Source organism: Athene cunicularia (assembly GCF_003259725.1).
Source record: "Athene cunicularia isolate RWA chromosome 2 unlocalized genomic scaffold, athCun1 chr2_part1, whole genome shotgun sequence".
In the NCBI taxonomy this organism is placed as follows: Eukaryota; Metazoa; Chordata; class Aves; order Strigiformes; family Strigidae; genus Athene; species Athene cunicularia.
This window is the reverse complement of record NW_020799095.1, coordinates 48,564,493-48,591,121: the sequence shown is the minus strand read 5'-3', so window position 1 is coordinate 48,591,121 and position 26,629 is coordinate 48,564,493. Positions and strand designations below refer to the sequence as shown.

The 26,629-nt window shown below is 39.5% G+C and overlaps 1 protein-coding gene across 2 annotated transcripts in view; it reads left to right on the top strand.

Moving 5' to 3' along the window:
* The window catches only part of CRHR2 (corticotropin releasing hormone receptor 2), a 109,028-nt gene that overhangs the window by 76,884 nt on the left and 5,515 nt on the right, over nt 1-26,629 (top strand). For both annotated transcript variants that reach the window (XM_026841612.1, XM_026841613.1), the window contains 3 exons: nt 11,038-11,123; nt 14,153-14,288; nt 16,556-16,597. In XM_026841612.1, coding sequence (XP_026697413.1) covers nt 11,038-11,123; nt 14,153-14,288; nt 16,556-16,597 — 264 coding nt within the window. The remainder of the gene's footprint in view (nt 1-11,037; nt 11,124-14,152; nt 14,289-16,555; nt 16,598-26,629) is intronic.

The following is a 26,629-nucleotide window of genomic DNA, read 5'->3' as shown; positions in this document are numbered from 1 at the left end:
CTAGAATTCTGTGAAGATACCATAACCTCATTAGTCAATAAGATCTGTAATACCATCTCTGACAGATACCATAGGTAGCCTAGGGTCGGGAAAATAGTTTGGTCCTCCTCAGAACAGCACTTACTATTTAAAGACCCCTAAGAGGCACTGAAAATGGAGGTACAGTTGGAGGCTGCACACTTTATATACAGGTCATTATATCTGTCTCTTAATTTAGAGTAGCCTTGAGACACCTCTAAACTGAGCCAAATAACTATCCTGCCCTGAAGTGACATTGTGTATTGAACCTTTCTATATTGGCCTACAGCTGAGCTCTAATTGAAACACTAATGAGATAACAACAGTAATTGCACTGTGGGGTGGAAAGCATTTGATACAGTTTAGAGAAGTAACATAAGGGCAAGCCCTTCCTTCCCTCTCCTTCTGGTTACTCTCATTAGAAACACTGCTGGATGAGGAAAAGTGCTATATGGAAATAAAATCTAAAAGGCAAATCTAAAAGCTCCTGTTAAAATACACTCCTGATTGCTAAAATATGACCCCTTCTTTTTTTTTTTTTACACTGACAGTTGAGTCTTGTGCTTATAATTAAAATACACAACTCCACAGTGTGTTAAAGCAATTTGACAGGCTCATGTTTTGATCCTTACACAAATAAAATCAAATTGTGTATAATGGCTCAAGCATTGCTTGTGATTACTGGAGTTACTGTCTCTTTCAAGGGTGCCATGAGAAATGTCGGATTAAGGGTGATGAAGTTTGACATCTGCCATGTACTTAGGGCAACACAGTCAAACATCACCCTCCAGTATGTCAGTGTTCCTCTGCCTTAACATAGATGGGGACAAAATGCTGCTTTCCTCTTCCCTCCAGTAAACAATGGTCACCAGAAATGGAAGACACAAAGATTCTGAAATTGTACAACTCTGTGACCTCTCTCAGTCACAGCTAATGAGTTGGATTTAAACCAATGAAGAATTGAACTGTTCAACTGAAGTTCATGTTTTATGAAGGAGCATACAGAACAATTCTGTGAGAGAACTATCCCAATATACTGCTGGAAAGATAAAGACATGGATGTTACTAGAAGAAATTAATGTTATTTTCAAAACAGTGCTCACATTAAAAGCTAAAAGTTTAAAAGCTCCATCAAATTACAGTTCCTGTCCACATGCGAGCACTCAGCCTGTGGCGGTTAAAATTGGTTTCACCCACTTCAGTTAGTTAAGAGCCCAGTGCCCAGTGTCCAGCTCAGCTGAGTTTTGGTTACCTGTTAGACAAAGGTAGCATCATTATGTGTTCAAGACTACATATATATATATATATATATATATATATGTATATATATATATATATATATACATATACATATATTCCTACCCTTTCTTTCTTGTATTTCTATGCATAATGCTCTTTCTTCCCTCCAAACCTCTAACAGCCATATTTCTATAGGAGCTTTTGAAGAAAAAAAATTTAATTCTTTTCACAAACCTGAGTAGACAGGCTGCTGGATGCCCCGTTTCCCCATGATGACTCTTTGAGAGGACTTCACAAACCTTGTAATTCTTCCCCTTTACACCTTATTTCTACAAATGCCCTTTACAGTGCTTGCAAATAATTTGTCCAACTCCAGCTCAGTTTCAAATTATGGACTATAGTGATATCTTATATGTAGCAATCACTGGCTGATGCTTTGGAAGACCGTATCATGGAGAAAGTTTCAGTAAATATCTGAGTTTATTTTTTCAAAACCAAGACTGTGGAAAGATATGATGGTTTTTGTGAGTACATCACTGGGAAGAGTGGAGGTACTTAAGCTTATTAGTATTACTGACAAAAAGGGAATTGTCATAAGTGACAATATATTTAAGCTAAATTAACAAGACCTCTAGCATTCATAGAAGTAGTCTTCATTAGATATCTTCCAATAGAAGTAAAGGAATAGTAACAATTTATTTAGTATTGCCCACTTGTGCAAAGGATGTTTCAATACAACTGTTTAAAATAGCTATAGGACTTGACTCAATAATTCTTCCTATCCCATGTCTTAGTTTATCAGTGTAATGTTATAGTGTTCACACATTTTTTTTGTTCTTGAAATGTGCTGCTCTCTGCTTTTTCATGATTATCCTAACATCACATAGGCATTTACACTTCTGAAGAGCAGAGTTGTCTTTCCGCCATCCTGTTACATACATCTTTTTCCAAAATGTATTTAAAATTACTGCAGTTAGGGGAAATAGGTTTCTTAAGCAACTTAACCAATCTTTATGAAATCCATTCCTTTCTGATATAATCAAATGATAAAATTTGTAGTGCATCTTAATCTTGATCTTCAATTCCTTTTGCTTGACTGTAATGTCCCACTCAAAATGTTGCAGTTCACATTGCTAAAGTTCCTTTCTTCCGGTCCTCTAAAGAAGTCATAAAGGTTTGTTTGCTTGCCATTTTATATATAGAAGCATTGCACCTATGCATGTATCTGTATTCATTTCATTTTTGTTCTTTCTGAAAAGCACTCCCTAGTTCTGTGCAAGCATACTCATTGCTGATATAATTGCTTCTTTGGATATTTCTTAGTTTCTGCTGACTCTCTTCACACTTATGCTTCCACTTCTGCATTGTTCTGTTTAGGGATAGATGTCTTTTTTGTTATTAATGATATATCTTTTCAATTTTCCCTTCTTCCTCTCTGCCTGGCTTATGTTTTTTTCTCAACCACTGGATTGCTGATTTATTTATTTTTCCTATTCATTTTTTTAAATTTCTCACTACAGATTCCCAGTTCTCCCACTGCTACCAAGGCTGTAGTTCATGATCTGCAAACTGTTGACATCCCTGAGATTTTCTTACAAGACATTTATCATAATTTTCACTGGTTTGCACGCATGCTATCATAGCTACACATAGGCTAAAGATAACATCCTAATTTGATAACAGTCCATCCAGAATTTATCTCCAGTTCTGCCATCATTGCTATTACTGTCTTCCTGGTTTTCACATTTTGTAACTGTGGAGTCAGTAGTTTCAAACAAGATGTCCAATACCATGTACGGTCCTACAATGTCTCTTTCTTTCTATTATTTCTGTTTCTGTTTGTGAGATGTTCCACAGCCAATAAGAAACTCATATGACCAGCAGCAGTTGCCCAGAAAACTTTGTCCAAAGTTCATCCTGCCAAGTGTTACTCAGGATACTTTCTAGATAGGAAATCACATTTCATCAGTGAGTTGCTGGATAGCTTCTCTTTGGAAGACGACTCTTTCTTGAGTCTCTTGTGGTTCTTACTGTCAACGCATTGCAACTTGAACCTGCCCAGACTGGGGAACTGCTAGATGGGTTATTCACAGCGGGATGCCCATGTTTTAAGCTGTCATCTTGGTCATTTTCAGTGTGCTGGTGTGATGAGTTAGTTGTCAAGGGGCTATCACTCCCTCCAGGCAAGAACTCTCTGTGTGCCACTGTTACTTTTGCAAGGATATGTGTTTACTGGTGTTGAAACATTCGGTATGTTCCTGGCTTGTCAGGTGAAATAGTTGGAGAGAAGCCCTGTTGAGTCACGTGTGACCAGACAACCCATGGTAGTTAAGTTGACTGAGGAGTGACCTGCAGTGTGTTTCTTTAACAAAGCTTTTTGAATACAAGATGTTTCAGGAGAAGCAGAAGGACCAACACAGTAGTAAAACCATCACAGATTGGAGAAGAGGCTATGTACATGCTCTTGCATGATGCAGGACTCCAGTGAAGAAGTGGTATGATCCCAACTAGAACTGGAGTTATATTTGGACTTGGGTTTAGGTGACAGTGTGGGCAAAGGCAAGGGTCTGTGTGCTGATGTATAACACAGACATTAGGTAAGGAAGGTGTCTGTTCATGTATTTCCCTTCCCCACTAAAACACAACTCCATCCTGAACAATCTTCAGGATGTGTGTAGCCCTCCCTGCTCTGCTTGCCTGAAGAGTTGGTCTTCCACTGCTGCTCTAGGGAGTCTTTTACACAATCTCCCTGATCATGACCATCCACCACATTATGCCTCACTCTTCTTAATCACATCTCATTATTCCTGATTAGATAACATTTTCCAGCACTTTGCTATGTGCCAAAAAGAGTCGTTGTGTTGCTTATGACCTTCAAAAGGGAAACTTTTGTAATAAAAAGCCCCTGTCTGAGAATCATGTCAGGACAGTATGATAGAACAATTAAAATGAGGCATTAATAAACTGGCAGACCATGCATTTGAGATCAGTATGACAGTTTATAATGCTCCAGCTAAAATGACTGCTCTGACGCCAATTTGGGTTACTTAATCCTGGTGTGGATTTTACCACATTGCAAAAAAATGCAGTCAAAATAGAATAACATTTACATTTCCTGGGAGGGAAGAGGAGCAAACATTCTAGGAAGCACAGAAGTACAGGCTTTCTGTGAAGCATAAAGACCAGCAGAAATGAGCAAAATAAATACTAGTTACCCATTAAACTCTCAAAAGAGAAGAACACTTTAATGACTTCCCGCAATGACTCCTGAGCTTAAGGAAAACTGCAAAGAAGCCTTCACAGTCTGTGTTCCATTTTTTGTGCATCTTGCAATATTTTGGCTATTTCATCTCATTAAAGAAGATAGATTTCCTCTCAAATGGAGTTTGTTTATTTATGACAGAAAATTTTTATGACCAAAATCTTTCACTGAAAAGTTTCTTTTGGTTCAAAAAAGCTTCTGGGTTTGTACGTTCAGATTTTAATTGATCAGTGCCAAAACAGATGGTAAAATGCTTTTTGGATCACTGGCATAAAACCATTTTGGGGCTCTGAATTTTCATCTCAATTTAGAAATGGAAATACTCAACTTCCAAAGCCCTGGCAAGATACGCAAACTACTTCTTTCCCATATGTAGTTGGAGAGGGTCTTATTCCAGCAATGAGAATATTCTTAGCACTTCATAAATAAAAGTAAGAGAATAAGAAATAAGCTGGTTTATTCTGTCTTCAAGACCTTACCTCTGGATTCATTTTATCTATCAATAAATATCAAGGGGAAAATTCTTAGTTCTGTTTTCCATTGTGAAGCAGAACACATGTATAAACAGAAATGAGTAAAAATATCAACTGAGATTAAATATAAATAAGAAGAATGCACTGCCTGTTATTACTTCTCTTAAATGTCCATTCATCTGCCTCCATTTATGGAACTGATGTGTGGGTTTTGTTAGAGCTGTCCAGTTCTGAGAGAAATTAATATGTTGACATAGAGCTCCAATAATAACAGGAAAGTCCTTGACAAATAATTGTGTACTTTGCTAGATACAGTACAGAGGCTCTTTTCTATGAAAACTCACTTTGCAGTAGTAAGATCTTTCTTCCTTTGAAACGCTATTTTATATATATGTAAGGAATAAACACCAGAGGCTTCATCTTCTTTGCTTGTAAATCAGAATCAATCTGGTAGTCGCTAGAACTGTATGGATTCTCTCCAGCTGAGAAAATAGCTCCATTTTCATTTCAACTGCTTTGGCTTTTGCAGGCTGAGTGCAGCAGTCTGTTCCTTATTTGATTCCCAGATTGTGTCTTCTGTCCTCAACGAACTCAGGCTATTATCCCTGTGAACTGTGGTATCAGGCCTAGTGTGGACAAATGCACAAAAAAAATCCATCTGATTATGTCATGAAGACTGATCTTCAGATTAGACCTCTTTGAGTGCTACCGAAAGGTCCTACTGAACCAAATGTCTTTCTGAAATAAACGAGTGTTCTTTTAAAAGAAATCATTAAAACTTAACACACCACAAAATATGTTTCTAGAAGGCAAACCCAGAAACAAGTATTTTGATTTTACTACATTTGTATCTTTTGCCTTGGAATTTTTTGCTTGCTAAATTCTGCCTTTGAGAGGTTATCCTATTCAAGTCTTAAAGATCTCCCAGAGAAACCTTAACAGAGACTAAAGGGAATCCTTGATGTTGGTGTCTCAGAAAATTTTTTCAGCTTGCATGTAATATGTGTACAGATCCTCAGTAGATACAGCCACATTTGTTCAGTTGAAGCTCAGGTGGGATATCCCCAGATAATCTGAAGATCACTGAATGGTTTGTGTGGGCAGCTGGTTCAAGTCCAAGCACTATTTATCCAAAACTACTCATTTAAAATATGTCAGATGAACCACTGTTGAAAAGTGCCTGTTTCTCTCCACTGAATATAAATAGAGCCTGGGATAACCAGATGCCTAGAAGTAGCCTAAAATGAAATTATGCCAATCTAACTCAGTCTCTTATCCTATTACTCTTCTTATCCTCACTGTGTGATGGAATCACTTTACAGGCAGAGCCAAGTCACTTCACTTTTCTCTCTTGAGTAGCTAATTTAGAATGGGGAAGAACTAATTATTCTTTTTACCGAAGAAGCCTACGGGATGAAGCCAGAAACGGGAGCTTTGTGCATAACAAGCCAAAGACTACACTCATGTGCTGTCTTGGTGGAGCGACAGCTGTGGAAAGTAGCCCGGTGAGAAAGTGGAAGACCAAGCTTTGAAAATGCTGCATACATTATTCATAGATTTTAAAGCCAGAAGATGTGAGTTATTTTTCTAACGTTACTTTATGCTTAAAAAAGGCCACGGGATTCTCCTGACTTGATGATCCTTTCTGCATCCCAGCCATCATTTCTTGGACTGATATATGTGACTCATTTTTCCAGTGCCTTCCAGCAAGCCCAGGATGCTCTACTTCCCCCTGTCCCATTTATCAGCCTTTGTTAAAAAAAAAAAAAAAAAAAAAAAAAAAAAAAAAAAAAAAAAAAAAAAAAAGATTGGTTTGCAGGGAAAGAGTGACCAGATTTTTATGTTACTGTTTTTCCACCCTCTTTCTCTTGGAATGGGTTTCCTCTTTGCTTTTCAGACAAATTTATTTTCTTTACAATTTTTCCTCCCTCTTCCTCATGGATTGCTGAAGTGTAGTGTTCACTGACACTGGGTGTTGTGAAGATGAAACCAAGAAGAAATTAAATTAATGGATTAGACCCATTCATGGAGGAAAATCTCACTGAGGCACAGACACCAGTCTCTAATGACTTCCTCAGAAAGTCCTCAAGAGTTGTCTGTTGCTGAAAGCTAGGACTTTGTACTTGGGCAGTGTCACTAAATTTTTCTCCTCGCACTCTTTCTTTACACATCAGGGTATGCATGGCGATCAGATGACTGGATGTCAGGTCTGACACTTGTCCTTGGGTAACTACCAGGGCTTCAACAGGCATTTTAAATTCATTTATTAAATGTTAGAAAAGTGTAATTATGTGAGTAAATGTCAGGTCTGGAGTTCGGACCAGTTTAAACTTGAGACCCTCCATAAGAATCCAGAGGAGTTTGGATCCAGGCTTGCTATTTACAGAACAGCCATTTATGAGAATCAGAGCAGGAAATAAAATTCCCACATCTGAGTTTGTTTCAGCAGTTAGGTAAAGTGGAATTTGGGATCAGTGTTTCTGGAGTCTTGAATGAGGAGTGGGACAGATTTTCTGTAAATGACTGTTACTACTGTAACACCAAAGTGCCAGATGGATTAAGGCAGCCAACCATTAGCCAAAGAAGTCATCTGTTCCTTCCTTCATGCTTTTCCAGAAATCAGTGTGACTGTATTCACAGCTGTTCCATTGGGAAACGTTAAGACTATCAAAATAGAATTTATGTAAGCTAAGTCAGAAGAGAGATCTTTTTGCCTAAACGTAGGTGCATAGTACTTTTCAGATGCTCTATCAGCTCCACATGCGTCTGGCAGAGTTAATACAGATACACTAGAAAGCCCATGCAGTTCTGAAATAGTAGTTTAAGGCCAGGCAGGATACACCATGGCACCAAAAATGGCTGTCAGTGACTGTGTTTAGGCAACTGAATGCAACCCTGTAATACAGCCCTATAATATAAGCCCTCCCAACAAGTCTGTCTATGAAAGTTACATAAAGAAGAACTTCAAAGTGGGGAGAGTCACCTCTTGCTGAAGTAAACATCTCAAATAGAGAGGAGGAATTATAGTGTAAAAATAGCTATTTTTCTCCATTGGTTATTAAAGGAGCTGATGGTAACTAGCTCAGGCATAGAATTCTAACTTAGGGCTGTCTATAAAACTACTCAGCTTTATTGCAGGCATGAGACCTAAAGCATCTTCTTCAGTGTTTGAAAAATTGCCCAGCAAAGGAGAACTTTGGGAGAAAGATAGAAGGAATCAATGTTTGCATGACCACCCACTTTGTCAACAAGTACATGACTACAAATATTAATGGAAGAGGCAGGGTGACAATCACTCTGAAATGCAGACTTTGGATTACTGAGTACATCCTCAGGTGGGTTTCAGTGTCTGTCTTCAGACCCACTGGCTTGAACACTGCCCAAGTGACTAAGGATATGCAGCATATTCAGTGCAAGAACTAGGAAGAGGACTCAGGGCGAGTGACCAGTGCCTCTGTTCTGGCCTCAGTGTTCCTCTCTCCTAGACAATGTTATAGAAATAATGTGCCTAGCAGGCTCTCATCTTACACCTGGGCAGCTTGTTAAAAGTAAGCACCAACATGTCTGCTTTCCTGTTGCTGCTGTAGACAGTTGTGGTCTCTTAGCAGCCCTGTGACATGTGTACCAGTGTCACCAGGTCTTAGCTGTGCTAGAGAACCTCAGATGCTACTGTCATCTGTGCTTGGTAGCTGAATTGTCTCCCTGAATGTGGCCTCCACTGGGATGCTCAGCATTTGGTGGTACCCAGCACACCCTCAGCTGAGACAGTCAGTATTACTGCTGCCAGCCAGATAAGCAAGCCAGCTATCACCAGGGGTCAGTGCAAACATACATGAAAATCTAGGTGAGAAGTATTAATACATCCTTTTTGTATGTCATCATTTTCTTTCTGCAACACTTGGATAGGGGGAACTGAGGACAAAGAATGGGAGAATGAAAAATTTATATATATAGAATGAGTATTTCTAGTGAAGTATCTCCCAAACTTTTCAGCTAGCAATTCTCCTTCTGGACTGATGAATCACACTTCCGCAATTTAATTTCAGAGAATATCAAAATCTCTAATTTTTCTGATGCAGCCAATGGCAATTTTGATTTCCAGTTCCCTGCTGTCACATCAGAGTAGGACTCAGGAAACTTGAAATGCTTTCTCCGGTCCAGTTCATCATGTTAATCCCATGTGACTAGTCCTACTTATATCTAGAACTTGCCCTTGCCTAAGAGTCTCTAGTTCCATCTGGCACCTTCCATTATGATTGTGAAAGTGTCAAGTTTTGGATTGGTGCCTTTTTTGCATTCTTGATAGAAGTAACCCAAACCTGTCTCTGAGCTGACAAAGAATCTGAAGATTTGGTAGCAGAATTTCAGAGGCAGAAGTTTTCTTTATGTGGATGAAGGACACCCCCATCCAACTCCCCCTCAACAGAGACTGTCTGAACATTTCTCCTTCTGTTATTCAGGAATGGTGCAGTCACCAGTGTGAGGAGTTTAAGATTCACATCAAACCAGTGATATGAAGCTGGTTTTGTCTCTGGTAAATAGAGAACAAGTTGACTTCAAGCTCTTAAATAAGACAAAGACCATTCTAGCAAGAACAAATATACAAAATGCACTGTTTTCTTTATTTCTTATACTCCCTAAGACCTTGCTCCGCTAAGAAAATAATTTCATAAAATGTCATGTGAACTTCTAGAGCAACATTTTTGTATCTCATGTAATAAGTGTTTAATGTACATGATTCCTAAAGCTAGTGTCTCAGTGTCTATTCAGGTGCTTATTGCACCATTTCTTATAAACAGTGTTACAGTCGCTGCAGGGAATGATATGATGGATGCCAAGATACTGTAATTATTGAAATATACCACATTGCACAGAAAAAAAAAAAAAAAAAAAAAAAAAGAAACATATTTTGAGAATACCTTTAAATTGGCAGGTCTGCTACAGCATTCAAAAATAGTTGGAAGTCAATCACAGAACTGTTCCATTCATAGACTGTAAAATGGCAGGAGCCCTGGGACTCTGGAAATGTGTGTGAGACAAATATCTTCTCACAAGCTTAGGTTGTGACCTCAGCAATCCTGAGATAGTTCTGTAGTTCTGACAGTGCACATCATCAACAAGTTTGAGACAGATCAATATGTTGTAAGCTACCCTACTTTATGTGTTGAAAGCAACCCAAAACTTGCTTCTAGGTGTCACATCCTTCTGCTGATCACAGTCTACAAATCAGAATCTTCTTTTCAGGGCTTTTTTTTTCTTTCCTGGTTACACCAAGAGGAAACTTATGTAAGAAATTCACTTAGCAGATGATACAGCAACAGTAATTAGAACAAATCTCAATTCTCAATGGTGAGATTGTAACAGAAATAATAATTACCTGGCTCAGCAGATTAAAAAGGGAAGTGGTAAATCCATCATCTCACTTTTAAAGACAGTGCCAAAAAAAAGGCATCTTTCAGTATGATTCTTCTGCTCTGTTGTATATGTCTCTTGTGGAGTGCAATGAATAGCCTCCACTGAATACAGAGGGAGTCTGGTGTGACTAGCTCACATTCAGATCTCTGCAATGCAGCCTTGTACTTCAGGTCTGGGAAGCCCTACCTAACCCTTACAGCTTGCTGTGGAATGGGAGGATGGTTTCAAACACCTACCATGTCAACACAGCACAGTGCTGCCCAATACTCTGTGCAGGGAGCCTTGGATGAGCTCAGCCAGAGACAAATGCAAATAGCCAAACAAATTCCACTCTTAATTCCTTGTGGCACCCAGGAAAGAAGTAAAAGGGAGCAAAAATAAGTTCCTTGCTGGGACCATTAATTTTCCCTTTTCATTGCTGTTCTGAAAAATATTAATAGCTGTTGAGTATTTGCTGCATAATCTGGTATTTCTAGTAAGTTTCTGAGGCTGTTGCAATCAATGGTAAAACCAAGAGGCTGTTTTCAATTATCTTTGAATTGCAAAATGTGGCTTTCAAGGTCTATCACATCCTTTAAGACATTATTTGACTCACTGATCTTATTTTTTCCTCTCTTCCTTCTTTTCCAGATAAATTTTGTATTTCTATTTAACATAGTTAGGATTTTAATGACAAAGCTGAGAGCTTCAACCACTTCAGAAACAATACAGTACAGGTAAGTCAGCTGAGGCTCATTGCTGTTTCTGGTGTTAACAAAGAACTGCCTTTCCTGCCCTTGTCCCATCTTTGTCTTTACTGATGTCACTGTTGATCTCAGAGGGTGTCTTTCTTGCCCCTTGAGCTCACACAGTGTTTGTTTTTGTAGGCTATCTGTAAAATGTGCCTGCATTTTTTCTGTTCACTCCATTTCAGTGTCCAAACAATGCAAACAGCCTAGGCTTACAGGCACAGATACGTGCACTGTTGCAGCTGTCAACCTCCACCTCCTTCAGACTTGCACGTGCCCCAACACACATGTGAAATTTCCCCCTTCCAGTGAAATTTGAAGGATTCAATTTTAAGTGAGGATAGGAACTTTATCAATTTCTATATGTACACAAGCATAAGTGTTATATAAATATATCATAACTCCTTTTAATGATGACTAGACCATTCATTCAGCTAATCTGGAGAACCAGTGAAAAACTGTTCAGTCCCTGCTAGGTTGCTTCTCTGTCCCAGGCTCTAGCTTTGTAGGTGAAGAACAATACAATATCAAGCCTTCCCAATAAATCATGTGCAGATGCATATTAAGATCCTTGTTCATACTAATATGCTAGCAGACCCAGAAGTAAAAGAAGAAGCAGCCTGGGCCAAAACACTCATATCGTATCTGTAATCACTGGCAGTATCATTACCAATCATCACTGTGTGCATACAGGTAGTTACAGTAGGGTTTAATGTTCTTTGTAAAGTGAAGGGCAATTTTGATCCTTCCCTTCAGCTGGTACCAGCATTAGTGTAACCACTCAGTGGGTTGCATCATGGAACTGATCCTCAACTAATCCTTACCTTTATATGGCTTTTCAGGTAGATCAGTTCCCTGAGCTGGCTAACCATGCAATCTCACAAGCAGTAGTATGGCAGAAAGGAGAAGACAGGAATGTTTAGATCAGGGCAGCAGAAGGAAGGAGGCCTGGCCCCTTCCAGCAGCAGTGTGGACTTAGATTAGTTTAAACAGCAAATTCTTAAGAGTTCAGGAGCTGCTGCATGCCCTTCCTCTCTTGCTATTTGCAGTACTTTGCAAGGTGTTTGGAGCATTTATGGACAGACAGGTCCTTACACTGGGAAATAGCACAGGTTTTGTGGAGTAAGATTGTTCACAATCTTATAAATCATTTCTAGATAAAATCTCAGTGTATCAAGCTGAGGCTTGAATCTTGATGTCCTCAAATCAGCCTGCTCTTGACTTTGGAGGCAGTTTTGCTTCAGTAATGGGGTTTTATTGTTTTGCCTGATTCCTTCCTCTTACTTCTGTCTAGGCTTTAGGGACAAATGTCAAGTTAATGATGTGGTCTCATTTTCTTGCTCAAACACTTTTCTGCACATTTCCTGAAATATGAAGGGGAAAAATATCCCTTTTAATGCTCAAACGTCATGCCATAAAGCTAAAACTAGGGTAAAAAAAACACTAATTCAAATCTCAGTACATTTTTCTCCCTGCTGCAGTTTACAGGGTGTGTTAGAGATACTAGATTCTGAGGCCTTTGCCCTTGAACAGACAACGGTGATCTTATCCTCACTACAAGCTCTGTGTGGGAATCTTCTTTTTTCACAGTCTAAATAGAAGCCCTTATAATTCCAGCAAAGCCTGGGGTAAGCCTTGCTGCTCAAAAGCTGAGTAGTCCAAACATTTGTTAAGTGAGTATTAAACGATATGGCAGCTACCTTGTTAAGACTGTCACTGACACTGGCATGTTCTTGTGCTCCTCTGCCTGCCTACTTGCCTGTCTTTATCTACCTGTTATGGCATTATACAGAGGTTTATATAGACTTAGCAAAATTAGCCTTCTGTGTCTGTACAGGATTTAGCACAGAGAGTTCTGTTCTGCAACTAACATCCCAAGACACTATTATAGCACCAGTAATAAAGATTATCCCCTAATAATTCTGTTAATAATCATGTATGATTCACTGAGCACCGTCTGCTTGTTTATTATTTATAAGACAGCCCTAAGGAATCTTATTGGATGTGCAGGTGTTACAGAAAGAGAGAGAGAGAGAGCATTTATACTCCAGACAGAATCAAAAGATTGGAGTAGAGCAGGTCTCATGGGCACAGCATTCCCACCCTGGACAGCAGCTAAATTGTGAATTTACCACATCAACCTGAGGTGTAAGAAATTAGTCACTGGGGCCACAGAGAAGCTCAAGGCTTCAGCCTAATACAAGCCTCATTCACAGGACAGAAACTGTCTGGAGGAAGAAGGAAGAGAAAAAGAGGGATATAAAAATGGTTTCCATTTGTCCCCTGGAGTTCAGGGTGTGGGGACAAAAAGCAGGATTCAAAGGCAAACGCTTTCCCAGAACACATTTCTCCAAGTGGTCAGGCAGTGGTCAGAAAGTGTTAACTAGCAAACTCAACTGCGGCTTCACAACCCAAAATGAAGGCTGTCAGTCTTTCCATGCTTCTCTGCTAAACTCTATCCAGCCTTTCGAACATAGGATCCCATGGGCTCTCTCTTAAATACCCTCTCCCAAGCCCTAAGAAACTTGTGTTGTCATTGCCTGAGGACACTAGGAGCTTCCATCTTTGGTTACACAATAAGCTGGTCACGAACCTTGGGACTGTTCCTCTGCAGGTAGGCTGAAAACTGTCTAAAACTTGGATGTCCTCCTGGGAAAAAGCTCAAATTATTCGGCCGTTGTGCAAATACAGGCTTCCACTACTGTCCTAAGCAAATGTTCTATCAGCATGCCTCAAGGGATGGAGGGAGGTACCCACAGGGAGTACTTGTGTACACCATCCTTTTTTTTTCTTCTCACACTGTTTGACATGTGCAGATGTTGAACTGGCTTAAGGAGGCACCTAAGTTCCCTCTCTAGCTGATAGGTACTTCCCTCTGAACTGCTCTGAGGCTCATCCCCTCTCTCCAATAAGGGAGTGATTTGTTTGGATTGGGACAATCTACAGTAGTTCAGATAACACATTATCTGTTGTGTTCTTTCTTGTGTTCACTTGTGTTTTCTGTTTCCTGCCCACAGGAAGGCAGTCAAGGCAACATTAGTTCTTCTGCCTCTGCTAGGCATTACCTATATGCTTTTCTTTGTCAACCCCGGTGAAGATGACATTTCCCAGATTGTCTTCATCTATTTCAACTCCTTCCTGCAGTCTTTTCAGGTAAGAGAGCAAGTTTCCAGGTGGTATCAGCTACTGCTGAAAGGATCCTTAGAGCTTTTCAGCCATGAAACTTATGGCAATGAAGTCCACGATAGAAATATTAGTTGAGAATAGCTCAGCTTTGTTCATGCTTACATAATAAACATATAAGCATGTCATATGGAGTGGAGCTCTCCTCTCAGGTGTGCACTGGAGGGATTCGTCCCCCTTAACATCAGCACTATGTTCAGTCTATAGCTAACAGCTCCTCACCTGGGCTCCATCGAAAGTCAGTGGAGAGTGTGATGTTTTATTCTATCCTAAACTGTCTGAGAGATGATGAATCACACTCCCAAGGTACCTCTCTCTTCACAGAGCACACAGTGAACAAACTAAAATAAAGGGAAACAATGCCTATCTGTTGGGCTTGCTTAATTAAGACATTAGCTATATTGCCCAGCCTCTCTCCAGCTCTCTTGCAATGGTGCATGCACTAAACCATCAGACCTTACCAACCAAGAATTCATGCCCTATCTTCTCCCTCCCCTGAATTTGAGTTCTACCAGGATGTAAAAGGCAGTGGAATGTAGGTAATTGTCCCAGCTTTCTGGATTTGGCACAAACCCAAAAGTGACTGAAGACCTTCGATGGTGTTTAGGCACACATTTCTGCTTAGATGTGTCCTCTGCTTAAAGACATTCTTGAACTAGGGTGAAACTGTGTTTTACCTATGATGCGTGCAGGAACAAGCACCCTGATACCCAGGATATCAATACAAATATACAGCACACATGCTGTCAAGCCAAATCTGGAGGTATAGATTACAAAAGTTTTGATCTTTGGATTACTGATTTTATTGATTGCATGGTTAGCTTTGAAACACAGAGCATCCTACCAAAAATTGCAACTGACTATCCAAAATTAAAAATATCCCTTTTAATCTGTGAGCAAAGGAAGTTTTTTTCCCTTTACCAGTAAACCAATCCACGTTTCATTCCCTAAAATTGTATTTTTTACTTGCTGATGCTCAGTGTCTCAAAAATGCTACACTACTTATTTTATTGTTATTATTATGAAGATATATGTAAGAAAGAAAGCACAGAGAATTTCTTCTTTATGGGGATGATTATTGCAGTCCATCACTGAAAGTAAAATGGGTAGAATTCCACTCATAGGTTTAGAGATGAAAGTGTCATCATGTTGTCATCTGAGCTCCCATTATAGTCGTTCCAATCTTTGCAGTCATTACAGGGGTCTAGTCACTGCTGTCAATAGATTCCACAGAGCAATTCAGCTCAAATGAATGTTACCAACCTGACAATACATCTGCCCACACAAGACCATCTGTCCTGGTTTCAGCTGGGATAGAGTTAATTTTCTTCCTAGTAGCTGGCACAGTGCTGTGTTTTGGATTAATTGTGAGAATAATGTTGATAACACACTGATGTTTTAGTTGTTGCTATGTAGTGCTTATCCTAAATTAAGGATTTTTCAGTTTCCCTGTGAGCAGTTGCACAAGAAGCTGGGAGGGAGCATGACCAGAACTGCTGACCCGAACTAGCCAAAGGGATATTCCGTACCATAGAGTGTCATGCCCAGTGTATAAACTGGGGGGAGTTGGCTGGGAGGGGTGGATCACTGCTCAGTCACTGGGTGGTGAGCAATTGCATTGTGCCTCACTTGTCTTTTCTTGGGTTTTATTTCTGTCTTTATTATATTCCTTTTCATTACTAGTATTAGCAATATATTAGTATATACAAATTTAGTATATATGAGTACTAGTACTCATGCTATTGTTGTATTCTATTTTAATTACTAGACTGTTCTTAACTCACAGGTTTCACTTTTATTTTATGGTCCTGCCCATCCCATTGGGAGAGGAAAGGAGTGAGCATGTGCCTGTATGGTGCATAATTGCTGGCTGGATTTAAGCCACAACACTGTCTAAGGCCATTTGACACCCCCCTGTAAGTGTCTGAGATATCCACAGAGATGGCAGGCATGACAGAGCACCTGTGAGGGGTCTGGGGAGGAAGCTGGAAGCTGTAGATACGCTTTAGCACAGCTGAAATGGAAATCTCCTCTATCAGTGGAAGGGATGTGTAAATTCTAGCTCTCTTACCTGTGAGCCGCAAGACACTTAGTAGGGTAAAAATTTCATCTGTATAGAAGTGAATGATCTCAGCAAGACTGTGTTTTTACTCAGAATGATCCCAGGATAAAGCTCAGTCCCCTGTTCTGTGTGTTAAAATACTTACCTTATAACTGACTGCTTTCTATTTTTCTAGGGTTTCTTTGTGTCAGTATTTTACTGCTTCTTGAATGGTGAGGTAAGTAATGTCCCCTGCTGTCAGTGTAATTCATTCTCAGGAGGTAGAACTTACTTGAATGCCTGATTATAAAGACTTCAGATGTTTTTACATGGGGTCATAGTCCCATCATTCTGTTGCTCTTGCAGAAGTTTCTGTTAAAGTGCATCTGAATTTCTCAGCCCTCTTTGGAGGTGTCCTTTGTTCACAAAACTTTATCAAATTCACATTATTACCTGGGAGGTCAGGCCAGAGGAAAAAAAAGTCCTTTCAGGTTATAAAATTTTTGTTCTTCATTTTAAAACTTCTTTGAAGTTTCTCATTAATTACAAATATGATTTCTGGGCATACATGAGCATTACTTCTGAGCTGGGCTTTTGTTAAGGATATGCTGCAGGTGACCTGTTTTTATAATGTGATTACCATGCTGAGTTGAATGAGTTAGTTTTACTGTGTGGGTATCTATCTCTGAGTAATCAATGCCTGTTGCATTTAGAAAAGAGGGTTGGGCCAGGGTCAGTGGTGTTCCTCAGAGTTAGTTCTAGGTACTGCTACTCAATCCACAAATGTTTCAGTAATACCCCTCAGATTGACTTACACTCCAAAGAGGTTTGTATCTTTTCCCTTACTTACATTGCCAGTGTCTCATTTACCCCCATTTAAGTGTGTCATCTTTGTCCAGTTAAAATCTGTGTCTCTGCAGAATTTAATTCTGTCTTAATTGTTCCTGCTGTATTGGTATGTATTTTGTTTGTGCTGCTTCTTAATTTCATTCTAGGCTATGAGAAAGAAAGGGCATGTCTTCTCACACAGTTGCTCTGCAACATTTTCTATACTTTACCCAATAAAGCACCTGTTCGGTTTTGGGTTTTTTTTGCTTTTCTTCATTTCCTCTCTTTCTCATTAATTCCAAGGTGATGTTAACAAGAAGCACCACTGCTTTCTCAGGTGAAGTACATGCCACTTTTATATACTGGCAGCAGAGTGTTCTCAGTTCTCTTTCCAACTTCCTTTCAATAAATTCTGACCATTCTATTTGTCTCTTAATAAATACGGAGGTGAAATCTTCCCCCAAAAGTACAGACACCTTATTTGTGGGAGTATCAGTGAACATCAGGGACTGGAAACCAGGGCACATGATTTCATAGTCAGTCAGGACTTTTTATCACCCTAGTGCACTTTCACTTCGTGCACTTGGGCTAGGACCAGTTGGCCATTCATATCAGGCTTTCACTCCTCTGGCTGTTCTGGGATTCTTACAACTGTCTTGTAGTGGGGGAAGTAGCCTCTTCACTACAGCAGTCTGAAGTTCTCCGTCCAAGGCCATGAGTCAATTTCCCGTCTCCTGTAACTCAAATTATTTCAGTCATTATCAAGCTTGTTGAAAGACCGGATGTTTCACCTCATGTACTTCTGTGCCCTGATAATAATCTACTAGCAGATCTGGAATGATTGCCGTAACTGATTTTCCCAGCTGTATCACACTACTATTACAATTCAAATGGGCACTTCTGTGGGAATCAGTTCAAGGTAACATCAATTGACTTGGATGATGTAGGTAATCTTGATTCATTTACCTAAACATAGATATCTAGTGTCACTTCAGAGGCTATAGAGTATCTGAGGCATCCCTATGGGTCTACCAGATACAGTACAGGACCTACAGAAGATTCACACCTTTTGACTGGGAAATGGGAAGCCAAGTGGAATACAATGGGACTTCTCAGATGGCTCTCTATGTCACTTACTGAAGCCCATTGATACAATCTTTTTCTCATCAGCTTAGCCTACAACAGACACCTTCATTTGCTCACCTGAACTCTAGTCTTCACTGACAGTATGGACTAGCTCTCCACTGACTATTATGCATGCCTAGACACTCTGCTCACATGTAGATATCTACAAATAGCTCAGTTTGTGAGCATACCCTTCTCTGTAGCTGTATGTTTACATTTAATGTGCAACTTCCGCTTGACTAGCTAAACCATAGCAACTCCCTAACTACTTCTTTGAGGTATAACATAAATCTAAACCCCACAAATATTGCAGTGTTGTCTGTTTCAAAACTGTGAAAGGACTTTGGACTGACCTAATGTACCATGGGAATGTTTCTGAAGTATCATGAAGGTTTTAAAGGGTGAAGTTTCCTGCTCTCTTCTAGCTTCAGCTTTGAACACCTTAGAAACAAGTAGCAAATTCAGTGAATTTTCAGAGGTTTCTGGGGTTTTAATCATATTGTCCAGAAAAAAAAAAAAATTGCATCTTATAGCATGCTATTATAAAAGCTGTCCCTTGTAATAGTGCCTATCCTCCCCAGATCTCCACATACTCATAAAGTGTTCTATAAAGAGCTTATGTTTCCTAGATCACATGCTGAAGGCCACATCATAGAACACTGCAAAAGCTTGCAATAATGCTGTGTTTTGCCTCCTTGTGAAGTGAGAGGCCTGCACGGGCTACATTGCTGACTGAGGCATACGTGAAGGCCTTGGCTGTTAGCATAGCAAAGGTATTTTTTCTTATGGTAAACTTCCATGTCTAAGCAGTGAAAGACATGCCGATTTACTGCTCTGTCAGATTTGCAGTACGTTGTTATCCTCAATTATCTGCTATGAAAAAGCCTGTATTTCTTAGTGCATGTGAACAACATCACATCAGAAGTACAGAAGTTCCGAAATATCATTTGCATTCTTCTGACATCATTTGCTCTCAGAGAGGCATCCTACTAGAAGTGGTGTAGAAGGTAATGCCACTCAATCCACATGAGGTACCAGCAGGATCTCTTAGTGAGATCCACAGCAGATTTTGCTCTAAAAGAGGAAAATAGCCAGTAAATAGTAGCCTTTCAGTAGCCTGAAATCTTTATAAATATCACTGAAGCCTTGCTGAATTATTCATTCTTCAGTGAGTTTGATATTCCTGTCTCTGTGATAGATGGGTTCATGACTTGCTATCTCAGAAGGTTTTAAATGCTTCAGGTTTTCCAGTTATGACAGAGTTGGGTTCTTTAAATGCATGTAATAGTCTTTGATAGGTTATTCATCCCACACAGTTCCAGGTCTTCTCTGAATGATGACACAAGTAAAAAGGCTAGAAAATCCATTAATTTAAAGCTTTAATAATGATCTCAGCTGCATCTCTACCATTTCATAATTGATACAGATGCCAGTAGGTACTTACAAACTTCCAGTAAATGTCTTCGTTACAGCTCAAACAATATGGATTGCAGATGAAAGTTATCAAAGTTTCCACCATTTTGTCAGTGTTCTATCTGTGAAGTCTGGCAAATGAAACAGAAAAGAGTTTTTTCTCTGTAACATCTTGTAGGCTCCCTTGATTTAAACAAATATGTCCTTACGGCTTAAAGTGTTTCTCTTCCTGTGAGCTCTTTTACCCCACATCACAGGAGTTACACAGCTGTTCTTCTTGAATAGATCTGATGTTCGAGTGGAGAAGGCAGTTCCTCCAGTGCTCTTAACTGAAGAGGGCACCTTAGTATTACAAGATATCACCATAAAAAGTCTTGATCCTGATTTTGCAGTGATTTCATCTGACAGTTCAGCAGTGGAATCACTGAAGGGAAAAAATGAAGCTATTAAATTGCAGTCCATGCAAAGAATTTCAAATGGAATAAGTTTATTTCCTTACTCTTTGGAGCAGGCATTTGACCTGGAAATACAAACATTTCCTTTTCCCTCATTTCCACAACATAATGTTTCACACAGACCTTGGACTAGCTTTGTTGGCTGCAGTGAGAATTAAACCGATGGGCCAGGTCTTGAGAGAGTGTGTATCATTCGGGCTCCTCTACTGAAGATACGATCCTTCAGATTTTGAATATTAATGTCTTTCCAAGCCAACACATTAGACATGTTATTCCAGTGAACCTAAGGAGAAGCAGTTTCGATACAAAGTTGATATTTATGTTTTATCGCTTCTGAGAAGTTCTGAAGCTGTTTTGAACAAGCTGTGTGTGCCATGGATGGCCATGAGAGGCCATTGACACTTGTCCTGTATTTATTTGTCTAGAGACTTTGTGGAAGGAAACTTGTATTTTTTTGACAGAGAGAAAATCTACTAGCACTAAAGGGCAAAACTATACAAATTTCACTTAATCTGAGTGATAAAGAACATCTCTGGACTTCCAAGAAAACTGAGGATTGGAGGTTTCTGAGAATTTAAGATGTCATGAAAAATGGCATAATGAAAAATATGTATGCATTTATGTTAAATGCCACTTAAAAAGAATGAATTTAGGTTGTGAAATTCTTTTTCAATAACTGTAAAATGACCTCAACATTTTTTCTATCAACTCACAGATCACAAGATTGAATTTAATTTCACATAACACTGTATTGAAAAAAAAGTTTAAGATTGAGGGTTTTTTGAACAATGATAGATAAAATGGCTTGAAACCATGCTGAAGGGAATGCATTTCCACAAAACTCTGTGTGGAAAATTTCTATCGCAGTTCACTCAAAAATCCTTAGGTTTTTTTAGTTGATGAAATTTATTCTACCTAGATCAGTTTGCTTATAACAAGATAATAAGGTATAATCAGGGATATGCTCTCATGGTATTTCATCCTTATGTAAGTTTGAATGGCAGTATAAATGCACAGAAACAACTAAATTGTCTCTTCAGCCTCTGTAGTACAAGCTGATTAATTCAGCCAGTAACTGAGCTTTATAGCATGTGCTTAATTAAAGCCTGTTTTTCAAAAGGGTATCTGATGTATGATTCGTCTCACATGGTACTTCTGATTTTTCAGACAATGATCTGGGGCACTGAATACTGGATAAAAACATCACTATCCTATCCAGGTCACAGCCAGACCTGAAACTGAAAAAAGGCTCAGCAAAGGTTAGAGTCTTTAGGCATATGTAGAGTAGCCTTAGTATTGTTTGCATGATATGAAACCTGGGAAAAATACTCATTATAGTTTCAGTACCAACAGAGGCTCACTGTTATTAGGCCAATGAAGACAGTTGTCTGCTGGAAAGACAACAGAAGGCAGTAGTGACACTCACTAGCACTATAATAATTCTTTGTTGATCTCTAGACTCACAGTTCACTTAAGGGTTCTTCATACCTTTGTCTCCAGGTATCTTTCAGTTCTTAGTATGCACCTTCTGCTCACAGGTAGATGGGTCCAGCACTTCCAGCATTTCTGCTCTCTCTGACTGATTCCAGATAAAACATCTTTAAATGAAGATAGATCTTCCCTCCAATTCTCTTTCTGGTGTGGTATCTACCTTCTCAGACAAACTTTGCTAGTGATGGTTTTCTCCTGAGAGAAAATGAAGTGTTTCAGAAAGAGATGAAAAGAGTGTGTTTATGGTGTTTCATATTCCAAATATATCTTCCTGTATGATTGCTTTAGCTGTGGTCTTATGTCTGCTGTTTGTTGGAGTCTGGAGGGAAGGAGGTCAGATCTCAGATGCTGCAGCATCTCCCAGAAAAGGAAATAAAATATTTCTGGCCAGTCACTGGTAAACGTTCAGAGACATTCTCTGTTAGGGCTAGCTCCACTCCTGCTGCCCCAGCAAAGACATGAGGGAAACAAGAGGATAACGGAGGGAGGATCTCTTCCTCCAGAGAACACCTATCCTTATTATTAGGGCCTTCATGTCATTTCCAATAACCACCAGTGCTGATCCCTCTGAAAGTTCTGTGATCCTTGGAAACCTTACCAACCATAATGGGAGATAATAACACCGCTGCACTGTAACAGGGTGCTTGTGATTGAAGGTGATTGTGTGTGAGAATGACCCAAAGTTATAATGTCATAGTGCTTGATGAAGGGCTAGACAGAGAAGAGCAATCTCCACTATCAAACTGCATGGAGGAAACAAGGGAAATCGTGATTAAACATGGTTAAAAAAAAAAATCATTGTGAGGATGTTTAAGCACTAGAAGAGAGGCCCAGAGGTGTTTTGAGATCTCAGTTCTTGAATGTACTCAAACTGACTGGCTAAGTCCCTGACATAATTTCAAAACTGGATAAAATTTCTATTCTGGACTTGCTTTGATCATGGCATTGGACCAGAGGCCTTCTGAGGTCCCTTCCAACCATAATTATTCTATAATTCATGAATCCTATGTCCATAATAAGGTGACTGTCCTTCACTTCTAACCATGTCCCAGAGGGATACTTAAGTAGCAAGGCCTGTGCCTGAAATCATCCTGCAAAGCATGAGTTCTTAGCTCTAGCAGACCTCAGAGTCTAGTCAACAGCAACAATCAGCTATGAATTAACATTTAAAATGGAAAACAGTTAGCTGACTTAGAGAGAAACCATAACCAGAGAGAAATAAAACGGGTTACTTCATTACAGCCATGTAAATTATTCTCACAACAAGGTGCAAGGCAAGGATAAATACATTTAATTTTTTTGTGTGGTGACCCTTTACCCAGGCACCATCTGTCTCTTAAAATCTATTAAGCTCAAAGTGGCTTACTTTGATCTGATCATCTTGGGAGGCTATTCATAATAATTGCTAGCTATGAATCACCAGCTAAATGGTTAGTCATCCACCTGCCCATCAATCTAAGCAGACTTCACATTAATCATTCTGAACCCAAAGGACATGCATTAAGCGTTCCTTCAAATCACTGAATAAATATGAATATGGGGGTTGACTAGAGGGCTAAAATTTAATTCCATCTCCCACAGTGATTGCTTTCTGAGCAAAGGTGCCCAACAGTGAGAGCATGCGTACTATTCCTAAATGCCCCTGAGGATGACTGGTCAATATATAGTCAACTGAAGGGATCAAACCTTCCCTTTAGGACCACCAGGCAGCAGTTCATTACAGGACTGTGGTCTCCTCTCAGTACCCATCTCCCACACCTAGGTGTTTCTGGTAGAAAGTCATCTTTGCTGTGACTCCAGTAGGTCTCTCAAGACAGGGTCTTGCCAGGGAGAGAAAAATGAGAAGTCCAGTCACGGTGAAAGGTAGCAACTGGTCTGTGGGTCCTTCCTCACCCCATCTTCCTTTTCACTACACCACTGCTGTTGTGAGAATGACTCCAGAGCACTCCACAACAAAATCACTGAGGCTTGAGGTGGGCTGATTGCATTCATGGCCTCCCTCTCTAGTCATTGGTTTTGGTTCTTTGTGACTCAGAAGAAAGGAGAAGCATTTGCTTCCGCCCCAAAATGTGTGGCAAATCTTTATAACTACTCAGAACTGTTCTACCTTCTTGAACAGGCCATTCTATTTCTTTGCTTCCATTCAGGTCTGCACTTAATCCTTCCAAGGATCTGGAAAGGCTTGACCCATAGGCTTCTTCACAGCATTTATTATTAAATCCAACATTTCCTGTCCCTCCTGCCTTGAGAGACACCGTAATCCTTTGGAAAACTTTCAAGGTATCATATAAGGCATCACATTATGTTAGCTTGTTTTATTATGTAATAGATGGGATTTATCCCCCTAACATTAGACATCTAATGCTTACACATATGCAGTTGAGCTCATCTCCCTCAACTTCATTTATAGGCGTGATTCACCCAAATGAGGGTAGATTTCAACTGACCTTTTTTAGTTGTCTTTTTTGGATGAACTGTTGCTAATACTTTATGGTCTTTCCTGTGTCTCTGCTGGATACAGAGAGATGTCAGGGCTTCAGAAACTTCACAGAAGTGGATTAGACTGTGGAATCAGACACAGTGAGACCAGTGTCTTGAAAATTAAAGTCTGTATAGCCACTTCCCTTTTGCTGATCTGGACATTGCTCATCTGTAGCTTACAATAAGATTGAATAAATCTTTGTCAGCATTTCTGCAATTTGCACTGCTGTTCATAGCTAAAGATGTTTAAAGTCCAAAGTTATTCTCCAGTTTCAGCACAAGGATGTGAAACACGACACATGGGTGCTTAAGTGTAGGTGGAACTTGGTGAATTCATTACTGACACCTGTTTTCATAGAGCAAAAATCAGTCTGTTTCAAAGGCCATTGAGAGCTATATAAACCCTTTTCATTTATTTCATTTGCCTTTGGATCAGCTTTTCAGGGAGTAAAAAGTTGCATATGAGCAAGCAAGAATTTAATTAGGGTTATGTAGTCACAGACTACTGAACACCATGGTTATTCTATAGTCAGAGAGTACCTGTTGTCCCTCTGCCCCTCTCTCATTAACACTTTCGTATGAGATGTTCTCTGGTGACAGTATGGCAGCATCACAATAGTCTTACTTCCAGCTTCCGTGTATCATGACAGCTCATTTAATCCTCTTATCAGACCCTTCCTTTTTACCTACATTACTACTATTATATTTTAGTGTCACGTCAGGAAGCCCCAAGTGAATGGGTCCCTTTGTTTTAAACACTGTGTAAATGGATCAAGCTTTCTCCCTCTCTGCTAATATGACATTTATTTCAAAAAACAATTTTTAATGTAGCTAAAGGCTCTTTCTTCAGCTCATTTCTAATTGATGGCTGCAAGAAATTAGCCAGCAGCCAGTGTCTAGCATAGTAGCAATACATATTTGATTTCTATTTTATCAAAAGCAAACCTTCTGTGCATGTTTTCATCCTTAGCTCCATCTCCTTTGTTCTTTTTGTTGTTCTTTTTCTGAGGAGGAGGAGAAGTTTTTAACAGTTTTTTATGATGAGATGTGTTTTTTAGTGATTTGCAGATGTGATCAGAAAGTTTGGTTAGGTGACCCAGTCAGGAAAGAAAAACCATCACCTACTGACTTCTCTCCATCCCATCATCTGAATTCTGTCTCTTGACTGTTCTAAAGCAACCCTGCTGAAGGCACTCTGTAGGCAGAAATATATTGGTAAATCTGATTTGACCATGTGTTCAGAAGCTGTGATTATTCACAGTACACAAAGTGCAAAGAGCTGAAAAGGGTAATCCTGAGAGAGTAACTGCAAGAAAAAAGACAGACCAAAGGTCAACACAGAGAACTGAGCTCTTTTCTCAGCAGTGCAGATAGCTTTGTCATCTCAAGCAACTAAAGTTACATAAAGTTGAAGCTAATAATTTGTATTCCTGAGACTCTCTGATAAACATTTAACCGCTGACGATAGCCTGTATGCATCCTCAGGATATTACAGGCAAGTGCTGTTAATTTCATGTTATAGATGTGCTAATGATAATTCTAGGACATGGTACTGACTCTACAGATGCTTAATGGATAGAGGTAGTTGCTCTTATGGAGATTAACAACCAGGTTTGAAGTTGCTATTTTATTTTATATTTTCCTATTACTCTTCTGCTGCATAATAGCTTTTTTGGTGCCTTTTTTAACATGTTATTATAGCAGTCACAGCCATTTTTTTTTTCTTTTCTGAGCTGAAGTTAAACTAGCATTTTGTTTCTGAGTTCAATTGTAAGAGATGAATTTGAGCTTAACCTTTTCTCCTTGTGCTCTGGTCACATCCTAATTGCAGTGAATTATTCTGTCATTAAGAAATGTTTTGCACTCAACCCTTTAAGTGCAGTCTATTTTCATGTGCCCAGTCCATTAGGAATGGCTCTAGCTGTACAAGAAGACAGCATTTTTGTTACTACTTTTTATGCTTTCTCAAATCTTGTAAAGAAACCATTTCATAAAAGCCATGTGGACAACTGCTTGTTTAGACTCACGTCTTTATCTCCACGTGACTCTTTTTTTTTCTTCACTGGCTGAGTAAGTATCTGTTCACGCAAGTTGCTCAGAAACACAAAAAGGCCCACCAGGTGTCTCCCCCTTTTCATGACCCAATGAAATGCTGCTGCAGGTGTGCCTGGGATACATGAACTCACAGGACTACCAGTCTGCTATCAACATCTTTAGCAAGACTGTGCTGTACACAAAGATTTATTCTCTGCTTTTGCACCAGAGATGAGTCCTCTTTGAAGGACTTAAGTGAATCACAGGCTCCCTGTACAAGGGTGAGTTTCACTCCAGCAGAAAAACTTTTCTGACAGTATCTCAGCATTTGGTGATGTCTGGAGAGAAAGGGGCATTCGAGAGGCAACATCCCTCTGCAGAGCAAGTCCTGTGTTCTTCATAGGACAACTCAGGACTCTGGTTACTCCTCTGACACTTTACAT